This window comes from Vidua macroura, chromosome 14 (genome assembly GCF_024509145.1).
Source record: "Vidua macroura isolate BioBank_ID:100142 chromosome 14, ASM2450914v1, whole genome shotgun sequence".
Lineage (NCBI taxonomy): Eukaryota > Metazoa > Chordata > Aves > Passeriformes > Viduidae > Vidua > Vidua macroura.
In genome coordinates, this window is record NC_071584.1 from 9,573,218 (window position 1) to 9,584,978 (window position 11,761).

At 41.4% G+C, this 11,761-nt stretch overlaps 1 protein-coding gene across 1 annotated transcript in view; it reads right to left on the reverse strand.

Moving 5' to 3' along the window:
- Positions 1 to 10,940, reverse strand: part of TMEM164 (transmembrane protein 164) — a 38,434-nt gene extending 27,494 nt beyond the window's left edge. Inside the window, exons 1-2 of the mRNA XM_053990333.1 lie at positions 10,818 to 10,940; positions 10,036 to 10,607 (exon numbers count right to left, since the gene is read on the reverse strand). Of these exons, the coding sequence (XP_053846308.1) occupies positions 10,036 to 10,401 (366 nt within the window). The 5' untranslated portion in view covers positions 10,402 to 10,607; positions 10,818 to 10,940. The remainder of the gene's footprint in view (positions 1 to 10,035; positions 10,608 to 10,817) is intronic.
- Between the last annotated feature and the right edge of the window lie 821 nt (positions 10,941 to 11,761).

Sequence of the window (11,761 nt, forward strand, 5' to 3'; positions counted from 1 at the left end):
TAAAATCTACAGTTCTAGAATGCCTGAAAGCATTTTTCCCATGGATTATGAGCCATGACTTACCTAAAAACAGCTGATGAGAGGCCGTGAAACATGCTAGATTTATGTCTAGGAAAATTCTCAGAGGCTGACAAGGATATATGTAGAAACATATATATATATATATATATATATATATATATATATATATATATATATATATATATATATATATATATATATAATGTTACAGGTTCCAAAAGTTTTGAGACCATTTCCATAAGTTTTGTCAGCTGCAAATTTTCATTTGCCTAATATTTCCTAGTTTCTTTGATGTCAGCATGCCATTAGTTGTAGTAATCAACATTTCAAAAATAAAAACTAGTAAAAATCTCAAGAGCTGTTCTCCAAAGATATACAGAATATTTTGCTCAAAAAGAGTTTAACAGCAATACTGTCTGAAGAAAAATACCTCTTCACATATATATTAATTGAATGCTATTGCCTCACTCCAGGCATTAAACAGGGAGAGCTCACTGATTTGTTTGTTTGGTCCTATGAGTCAGCTGCAGCTCTGCTTTTCTTTTATTCCAGATCATTCCAAATCTCTACAAAATACTACATATAAGAGCTCCCCTCAAAAGTATTTTAATTTTGACACTAATTTTCAGTCAGTACACTGAGGCAGAGAGTGCAGTCAAAACTTGTCATGAAAGGCTTTTCTTCTACCAGTCCTAGCCCTGCTGAGACAGAAACATGCAAAACAAAGATCATCTTGTTTGATCAAAAACCTAGAGATAGAAGACAATTCAAAAAGTATTGGAGAAGGGCAAGTCACACAATTCCAACCATTCCAGATGTTACATCACAGTAGCAGTTGTGGGACCAAGATCAACGGGAACACTTAGGGATGTCTGAGTGGTTGCTGGCAGAGGACAGCTGAGCACACTGCCCCTAAAACCCCTGCACCTGTAGCACATATTTCATTTACCTTTCAGGATAGCAGCTTGTCTGTCCCTGAGCAGCCTGATTTAATATCTCCTTGCAGCAGACTGGAAACACGTTTCAAACATTCAGTTGTGATTACTTAACCAGATCATAAATTGATTGGTTTATTGTCCTATTTCAAAATAAAAACTCAAAGAGGTTATATTTTAATTCCTATTGGCAATATTCAGAGCAATGTGAAAAAAATCCATGAAAACTGGATTCATCCAAAACTGGAATGAATTTAAAACCAAAAGGAAAAAAGCGATAGAGATAGGCTTTAATAAATCTGCATTGAAATAAATATTTTCACTCTGTTAGGTTGATCAAAGTACTCTCCAGAGCAGAAGAGATTAAAGGTATGTTTAAAAGGCTAAGATATAGTGAAGTACACTTACCTCAGGGTCATAAGTTTAAGTGTACTTTACTGAACTTGTGAAAATCATCCATTTTCCCTCACAATAAGGCAAGGAAGATCCAAGCAGATGGACAATTTAAGAGATGTAGAAGATTTTGTCAGTCAACTCTAAAATTTATTTTTAATTAAGTTCAAAGCAATCATTCTATCATTTATCAACTCCAGCATGCAGCTTTGAGTCAGCATTTCTTTCTGTACAAACTATCAAGTCAGCATAGAACAGCTATCACTTAAAAGTCATCACTTGCCTTCTAAAAGGGAATTTAAATAGAAAATAAAAATCATGTCTGTGGTTTGACAAGTTCAGACTGCTAAATCTGAAAAAAAAATGAAAAGATACCAAAAGATGTTACATTCTGATTGTTAAATAGGAGCAAGTTGAATGTATTCAATATTTTAGCATAAAAATCACTGCTGCCTCACTGCAGCTGTCAGGTTCAGGGATTGTGTCCTATGTTAATCTAGTGTTAAGCATACTCATGATCCAAAGCAAAACTGCTGACAGAGCATTAAGAAATACTACAATAAAAGTAGTTTCTATGTTACATAAACTGGACTCTGGAACACAACGAGCTGCCTGTCCCTGATTCCACCCTCCAGCTTCCCAGTTCTACCCAGGGATGGAAGATGTGTAGCAAGCTGAACAGCTTCCATCCTCTACAATCTAATGCATTGTAAATGATGCATGTTCATTGGGACATTCTAGGTTAGTCTCCCCTTCCACAGGCTTAGTTTGTTTAATCAGCAAACCCATATTCAACTTCTTCCTTTTAGAGTCTTAGGTGAAAGATTTCTAGAAGTCTCAGAGTTCATGATTAATTATTAGCACATGACTCAGGTCTTTCTATGAGTGCATTAGCTATCACACCTTAGGAATTAGTATTTCAGAGGTCACTGAAGTGACTTTTCCTTTTTCTCTGCTATCTGCACCAGCCCTTCCCTAGTAGTGGGTTACTTGATTCCCCATTCTTAAATCAGTGCTTAAACAAAACCTGACAATTAAAAACGTATCTGAGGTAAAAGAACAAAGAGGCTGAATTAAAAAAAAAATCCTAATTCCAATTCCTTAAGAAAATTTAATTTACACTGAATTTAGATTAACTTGCATCTCCCTCTGCCAGTGACACATGAGTTCACAAGAAGATTCTCACATGCATATTCACTTTTGTTACTTTTCCCCTGAGCAGGATGTTTTGTATTGGTTTTCTACAAAAGCAAAATCATCATAGAAAAGCCCTGCTCTACTCTGTCCTGAGTCATCAACACCTTTTCTTGCACAGTTTGAAATTCCTCATTTTGTAGGGTTTTACAACAGAAATTTTTAGTCTTTAAAAACACAAGACAGTAAATAACTAATAGCCTTACTACAGCCAACTCTAACCAATGAAATAGTAACACAATCCATAAAAAGCTACAGCATACAACATTGTATTCCTGATAATTTAAGTTGGCATTTCACTAACCAACCAAGTATTACAACACAAACCATTAAATTTTCTTGACACTAATTACTTGGCCATCTGAATAAACAAACCCTCACCACATCAATCCAAAGCCCTGAGGAAGTGCCACCAGAAACACGAGTCCCATTACACTCTGCAGGTTTCAAACTCGTGGCACAGGACTTGTTCCTGGTGCACACTGGCACGGTTCAAACTGCTGCAGGGGATGTGGCTGGTGTACAGCCCCTTCAGTAAAACTCAGCATCTGGGACTGGGACTGTCACCACTGACAGCAGGGCAAGGAGACAGCAAACACAGGCTTCTTAGACTGGAAATCATGAGATGAAAGACATCCCAGTCCCTGGAATTTATAAGTTGTCCAGTGTGGGTACTGCTGCTGTTTTCATTCACCACTCCACTGAAATCTTAATGGCCTCAGGCAGCTACTCCTGAAACATGAGTGTAAGTTACCAGCAAACAACCTACATGCAATGGTGTGTGAAACTGCCAAATAAGTTAAAAAATCCATCCTAAAAATATATTACAGCCAACAGCAATACATCATAACACTGGATAGTACACTGATAGCTCTGTTCTGAAAAAAAAATCTAAATAGAAGAAGAAAAAAGAAACAAAGAGAGGCCTTTATCTCCCTAATATGTTCCTCAAACTACACATGTCACACTTTGAATGATATTTGCTTTAAATCTGTGATGATCTCATCAAAACAAACCAATATCTGGTTACCTAATCATTCATCGTGTGGCCTTTAGATGATAACACTCAGTGTAAATATTTGGGGTCAGAGAAAGCTAAGCTTTTTCATCCAGAGTTTCCAATCACACAGTTCCTACTCCTGCTAAGAGAGCAAGATACCCATTGTCAACTCCCCACTTTTTATGTTCTTTTCTCCTAAGAATATTCAGAACAAAGGAGAAAATTATCTAAGAATGTATTACAGCCTGAAGCACATCAGTATTTCCAAATTCTAGCAACTTCAAAAAAAGGCTTAACTAAGAGCTTTAGACTCCAGTTCCTCAACTAGAACATCCACCAGCATCATGATGTGTTCCTGTGGTCCCTGTCACCTGGACTAAAGCTTAGGATAAAGCATCACTGGCCAATTCTTGTTTAAATTAAAAAGGCCGGTCCATAATCACTTCTAACAAAGAAAACTGAATCACAGCCTTCGGACACATTTGCTATCCTCTTTATACTAAACAAAAAATTACTCTTATTTCTGACTAAGAAACCCTGCCTTGCCTCATACTAATATTTCTCCATTTCTCTGCTATATGCTGGGATTGACTAAAAGTAAACACAATGGTGAAACAAAGTACATACTGTGTTAAAGCTATCACAAAAAAGCTTTTCCTCAGTCCTATATGTAATTATTACAATAAGTGCAGTATCAGTAAAAGCTCTAAACTCCAGTTGATTGTGTTTTTTAAACACAACAAAATCATTGCTTAAAAATAAGACAAATAAAGCAAATTAAGACAAAAGTAACAATTAAGAAAAAACCTGACAGTTCTGGGAACCAGGGCAGATTAAGCTATCCAAGCATGTCCTGGTGTTCTGAAGGTCAGACCAATGGTTCTGGAGCACTGCAGACTGGGGATAAGGGAACTGATGGATTGTCCCCTGACCTGTCACTTCCTATCTGTGCCCCTGAGGCTGCCATCATCCTCCTGGAAGGAAAATGCACTCCTTTGCAAGAAATGAGGCTTGCCACCAAGAAACACTGGTGCTGTCAGTGCTTTAATTCTTCTTCATATGCCCTTTTTCAGCACACACCAGCATGAATTTCCTCTCTAGCCATCAGCTGTAAGGAGAAGCATCACAAGTTAACTTGCAACTGTATAAAGACTTATGTTCATAGACTTACACTTTGAAAAAATGTAGATTTTTCATAGGAAATTTTGTCCCTTTCATTTTAATTCAAAATTTTGAAGAGACAGAATATAAAAAACATACACAATTTAACTGATTTTTCCAAATACTACAAAGCATTTAGAAACCATGTACGCAAATTAAAAGGAAAAAAAGGGAGGAAGTAAGTAATTAATTAGATATATTTTGGTACATGTTCCCAAATGATGCAGAATTCAGTCAAGCTATGTTTATTGTGTAAGTTATGAAAACAGCCCATTGTTTCAAAAAACAGTAACCTCTTTTTCAGAGGACAGGAAGGATCCAGGTCTCTAAAGAAGCCAGAACTGGAAATAATTAACCCAGAATTTAGTATTTACTGAGCTGCAGATGCACTTAGCACTCACTTTATTTATGCAAACATCAGACCAAAATCACTAGGTGAAACCTATCTTTCTTTCCACCTACTGCTTCCCTTTTACATTTACTTTTCTTTGCCTAAAAAGATCACCAAAGCAATAACCCAGCAAAACAGATGTTTCCTATAAATTTTCTTTATTCCAAACAAATGTCAGTCCTTAACTGGCTGAAGTGGAATAATTCAGTGAAGAACTGGAAGAAAATTACAATAACTGACCAGCTCTAATTTACCACTGAGAAATTATTTTTGCAAAACTCTTTCTAAAATAAAATAGAATTACAACATTTATTTTAAGATTGGTATTAAAGCACCATTCTGGAAGAAGGCTTAGACATACTAAAGTCAAGTTCAAAATCCACAACAGTTTACAAGAACAACTGGCTGTACCATTATTTTAAGATTTATTTACAGTCATGTTTCTGCCACTTCCTTAAGGTTTCAATAAAATTACACACATGCCATTTGAATTTCTACAGACTGGTCAGTCAGAACCTTCAGTGTTTAAAACTGAAGACCCTTTTAAAAAGAAGAACATTATAATAATCACATAATCAGTAAGGTTGGAAAGGACCTTTCGAGATTACATCACCCTACCAGTGTTACCTACAACCTCTGCTTTAGATGGCTTTTTCCTTTTTTTGGTTATAAGTTTCTCTGTTGCAATACAGACTAATTTTAGCTCTGGGTCCTGTCTACACTTAATTGCCTGTTAACTCCAGCTGGGTGTCTTCAGGACATCAAAAGACACCTGTGTTTACTCATTTGCATTAAGTTACCTTGATTGTGAATAGTAAGTTGCAAATTCTTGTGTCAAATTACAAACTGAGGGTACAGGAACAAATAATGGAGAACAAGTTTTTTATATAAATTCTAACTGCTCCTTCACTAAATGTGAAATGAAGAACTGCTACATGAATGGAAGGGTTTTGGCTGAAAAGTACCATCTTAGGTTACAATGCAAGAGGTAATCAAAAGCATGTATTCCATTACCAGCTGTTAAAACCAGGTGGGGAACTGTTCTTCATCTCCTCCACCACCCATCCTCCCTCGAGGAGATATCTTCTGTTAATGGGCCATGGGGTCTCACTGCATGACTGATAGTTACATCATCCCAGTGTGAGATGTTCCACCTGGGGGAGGAGCCAAGCACTCCTACCTGGAGAGAATCTGACATTTGGAACACCAGAGCAGCCTTTTCCCACTGGATTCCCAGAGGAAGATCAGACCCACCTACACCACCACTGGGCCTTCTGAGGAAAATTCCACCCTTCTACAGGATCACTGCTTCAACAGAACCACACCTGTCACTGCAGGAGGACTGCAGCCACCATTTAGTGGGACTGCTGCCAACACCCTGACCCACAGGGTGTCAGGTTGTATCCTGACTCTGTCAGTGTTTTTGTATTACTGGATTTTATTTTAATTTTCCTATTAAATTGTAGTTCTGACTTGGGATCTCTCACTGGTTTGCTTTCAAAGCAGTACAAGTAAAAAAAAAAATAAAGTTTAAAGAATACAGAATAGATAAAGAAAATTGGTTAGAAATAATTTTGTTTGACATTGCAAAGAGTGACATTTTCCTTTCACCTCACTAAAGCAATGCTCATAGACAAGGACACAACACTTGTGTGTGTTCTTCTCAACAAGCACACTCTGGCTGCTGCTCAAGATCTCCTTCACAAAGCTTGTAAAGAAATCAATAGTGCTGTATTTGGCTCTTGAGGGAATCTTTCCTTTCACGCTGCTCAATCAGAAACTTTAAAGATTTCCTTTCACATATCCACTTTCAATACCACAATGATGTGCCCTAAAATACTAGAAAGAATTAATGTCTTGAAAATATAACACCTGGCTCCCAAAACATATGCTGATTTTTGTTTCCTGCTATGGAAAGGCAAATAGGTTTTGAACAGCCTAGAGATGTAATGTTTCCCTTTTATGTCAGGTCTGCAGCAGCACCAGTCCAATCATATTGCCAATCCTAAAAGGAGAGTGGTTTGTGGCTTGTTTTTGTTTTCTTTTTTAACAGAGGTATTCAAATAACTCACAAAGACCATTTTTTATGTAAAGAAAGAGTTCAGTATGAACTCCTACACAGACTTCTCCCCTTTCTGCACCACACACTAACTAAACACCATGCTGCACAAACAAGCCCCATCCCCACCCCACAGCTGGCACAAAAAGCACACCAGTTTCCATTTGCTTTGTTACAAAAGATATATAATTTTTTAAGATTTGAAGGATTTTTCTCCCAATGATGCTGCATGCATGACACTGGTGAAGAAACACCCTTCTTCCTCCAAAAGCTAAGCAAAAAGCCAAAACCCAAAACAGGAAATGAGTGCCACGGCTTCTAGTAATTCAACCAGATGACAGGATGGCAACAAATTCTGAGAAGCTGATTAGCCATAAGACCTGTTGAGGCTGTTAAATACATTCATTTGATCAACACTTCATCCTTGCAATGACACATCTAAACTAGTTCTTTCCACTTATGAAAAGATTTGAACACAGGTTGGCATGATAAGCAGAAATTAAACACCTGGTCAGAAGAGACTCATTTCTAAAACTCAGCAGCCATTGTATTACACAGTTTTGTCTGCCCAAATGCACACACATCTAACTTCCATTTTACCTTGATCTCATTTTAGTCTTAAGTCATTTAAGAGCAGGAATTTTGCTTTTGTGCAGGGAAAACCTGAAGCATAATTTTCAGTTTCAAATATTTTTGGCTCAGAGCCAGAGTGTTTTTTGCTGAGGTGAAACAGTCTCAGCTGAAGAAAATGAAAACAGAAATAGAGTGAAAGAAGAGACCTTTATCAACAGCTACTGTTGGTTTCCCTTTGAAGTGATCTTGATTGTTGTAGCAAGTTTCATCGCTTCACCTTCTACTTTGTTCATTCTATTATTTAGACACAGCAGGATTATGTACACATTACTGCAAGAAGAGAAGTGAAGGACAAATTATTTTTTCATATATTTCATCTTACAAATCTGTTGCCCTCAGCAAACTCAGGCTAGGAAAACAATGTTTTCCAGCTATGTCTTACTTGCCTGCTGGTGGAGGTCATTGACTATCTTTGGCTCTAACTCTCTGTCTGCTGAGAGCCATTGGTTTTGCCATTATTTTCTTTCTCTACATGAAGCCTAGGCCTATTTCTAATACATCGTTTTGAGGATGAAGGGGCATGATTTGACATTTTGGCAATAAGCTCACCTTCTCAATATCACAAATGCTAGAACACCATTTCTAGTTAGTAATTAGCATAGGATTATTTTAAAAACATCCCAATTAGTCAAAAAGAGATTCAGAAATGGCAGTGCCTGACTACAGAGCTTAACTCTCAATGGACTCCATCTCCCTTTCAGAAGGCATTATTGAAAGAGGTGAACAGAGCTGTCCCAGGTCTGTGTAAACATTCAGCTGAATACTTATCATTAACATCATAAAATAAAGGCAACTAAACTTCCAAATCCTACTGCTAAAATATATCCTCATCTCTTTTCCAGAGAATTAATAGGAAAATTTCCCAGTTATCATTGACTACTGCCTAGAAAGGGAATGTGGCCATATTATTTTATTTTAATTATTTCTACATAGTCCTGGCATACCTTCACCCCAATACTGACTGACTGACTTCACAACAATCCTTATCACTTCACGAGAAGGAAGTGTCCTGTGCTGTATATTACTGAGCAAACACTGCATCACAGCCTAGGAATTTACATAGCCTACTAATTATTTCTGGAGTTATAAATTAATTGCTGTAAAGGTCTTGAATATAGCTGCATCAGCTTGTTTCCCCTCCCCCCCTTGAAATAAAATCCATTTCTCAAAGTGCTGGAACAACCAGAAAAGATGTTTCCCTGCCTTTTAGGAAATGCTTTCCAGGTGTGAATCCAACAACTGCCTAGATCTGATTCAGCCCAGATCACCTCACGTACTGCAATAGGAGACCCAGAATGGCATTGATCTGATTTGCATCTGTTATTGATCTTAGACAGACACTGCTATCATGGCAACTTTTATGAAAGCCTTTTTGACATTCTTTGATTAATTCTTGACCTTAAAATTTTTTAAGCTATTCAGTGTTGAGGGTACAAAATTAGCAAAATAATAATATTTTTGACATCTTCAACACTCCTTAATGAGCTCTGTGAAACTGATAATTAAGTACATGCACAGGACTATCAACAAACACAGTTTATAAGCTTTAGATAGCCCAGGTCAGTAACAGTTTGTCTGTGTATCCATTATTTTGAAATCTACACAAACTGCACATTATTACACATCAACAACCATGCCACAAGTCATAAAAATAAATGGTTTATCCACACATATTAGGCCACATCAGTTTGTTCACCCCACATATGAGAAACAGGTAACACCTGTTTCTTTACTATTCAGCCTCTAAAATTAGAAAGGTAAACCAACAGTATCTGCACAATGAGTAATTTGTTTCTCCAACACCTTCACAAAATACAATCACACCCCTAGAAGGCACTTGCTTGAAAAAGCTGCACATAAATTACACAGCTGGTTTTGCATTTAATCTTGTATTCATTAGATTTAGTGCAAATCTTAGCACTCCTGTCAGTGAAAACAGCACCTTCTATTCTTGAAGCAAGGATCAGGTGAAGGCAAGTGATGAGAAAGCCTTAATTACTTACACTTTCAACCAGAGATCTGGACACTAGTTATAGCTACAATTTCACCTTTTCATCTGACTTGGGTTTTTTGATAGATTTTGATTCAACTGACCCAAAACCTATGATTTAAAATATTTGTACCATTCTTGGCATTTGTATTTTTGCTAGGCACTTTTAGTCCACAAACGGACTATGGGGGGAAAAAAATACTGTTCTGCAAGTACATCACAAAAGCAAACTTCCAGGTGACCCTGCACAAGCCTTACCTGCATCATGGTGACCACGTGGCAGGGATTCAGGAGGTAAATGACAGTCCTGGTGGCAAACTTGAACCCCACCTCCAGCCCAAAGATGAGGCAGAGCAGCACCAGCAGCACGTTCTTGCCCAGGCTCTCCTGCTTAGTCTGGGGCTGCTGCAGCAGATTCTCCAGCTCCTGGACATGCTGCTGCCTGAGCTTCCACAGGGACACGAGGATCTCCACGGTGCCCACACTGAGGAAGACCAAACTCTCCAGCAAGCGCTGCTGGCCGGAGAGAAAGGCGGCGCATTCCGGCCCTCCATTGCCGGCAAAGCTGGGGTCCACCCCGCCATACATCCAGTCCAGGAGGTTGTGGAGGCTGTAGCGAGACATGGCGGGTACCTCTTCTCCAGGAACAGGTAGGAGCAAGACGGAATCAAAGCCAAAACACTGCTGGGCTGACGAAGCACGAAACGCCAAGACAACACGCTCCTGCTGCAGCCCTTCCTTGCCAGGCTCCGTGAGAAGCGGGCAGCTCCGCTCGGGGCACGGGCAGTTCTTCCCCTCCCTTCCGCTGCCGGAGTCCCGCACGGAGCAGCCTGAGGGGAGGCAGAGGCCGCAGCTGCACGGAGCCTGCCAGCTCCAGACCCCCTTCCCGGGACCCCTCCTCTCCCCGCCCGGCTCTGCCGCCCACCGCTCGCCCTTTCCTCCCCGTCCTGGGCTGCCCTTACCCGCGGCCAGCGCCGTATCCAGCCCCCTCAGCCCGCCCCGCTGTCCCTCCGCGGCCCCCGCATCCGCGGGCGCGGTACCTCCGCGGGCGGGCGGGTGTCAGGGAGCGGCAGGCCTGGCGCCCCCGGCCATGGCGCCGGCCCTGGCGAGGGACGGGAAAGAGGAAGCACCGCTACGCTCAGCGGCGGCGCCGGCACGGCCGAGACTCCGGGCCCGAGCGGGCGGGCCGCTCCCCGCGGCTGGCCCGGCCCTTGCCCGGCGCCGCAGCATCACCCCACCGACGTGCCTGACTCACGCCGAAAAATGGACGAGTCCCCTGAATTGGCTGCGCCCGGCCGCCCGCTCCTCCCTCCTGCACGGCTGCGCCCGCCTCCCTCCGCTCCCCACCGCCTCCCTTCGCCGCCGCTCCCGCGGCGGGTGCGCGCTCCCCGTCCGCGGCTCCCTCCCGCCTGTTGCCCCTTATTTCGTCCCTCTTCCTCCTCCTCCTCCTCATCGCAGCTGCCCGCGGTTCGCCCCCTCAGTGCCACCGGCCGGGAGGGCGGCAAGGAGCGGGCACAGCTCTGCACGCCCGTCAGCGCGGTCCTGTTCGCCGACCCGATCGGCAGCGACCTTAACTCGATAAACGAGTTTTTCAAGTGCCATTGCAGCAGATATAGGTAGGTCGGTCGAGGAAGGACAAAATCCGAGCGGGGCTCCAGCTCAGCTCGGGTCTGGACATGGGCAGGTGCCTGCAGCCAGGTGTGCCCAGTGCCGCACACAGGTGCCTGCAGCCAGGTGTGCCCAGTGCCTCGCACAGGGCGCAGACCCCACTTGCCTTAGTGCTTAGACGATTTACTGCCACGTGTGCCCTGTGCAGCGGAGCACGGGTTTGGTTCCTGGTTTGTGGCATTGTGAAGAGGTTGTATTGCAAATATGTAACTCTGAAAGGCAAAGGTCCGTGGAGATCCGGAGAGAGTAGCAGGTTAACAGGATATTTTCAAAGCAATCAGAGCCAGGTCATCCCCTGAGAGCTGTCTCCTACCGA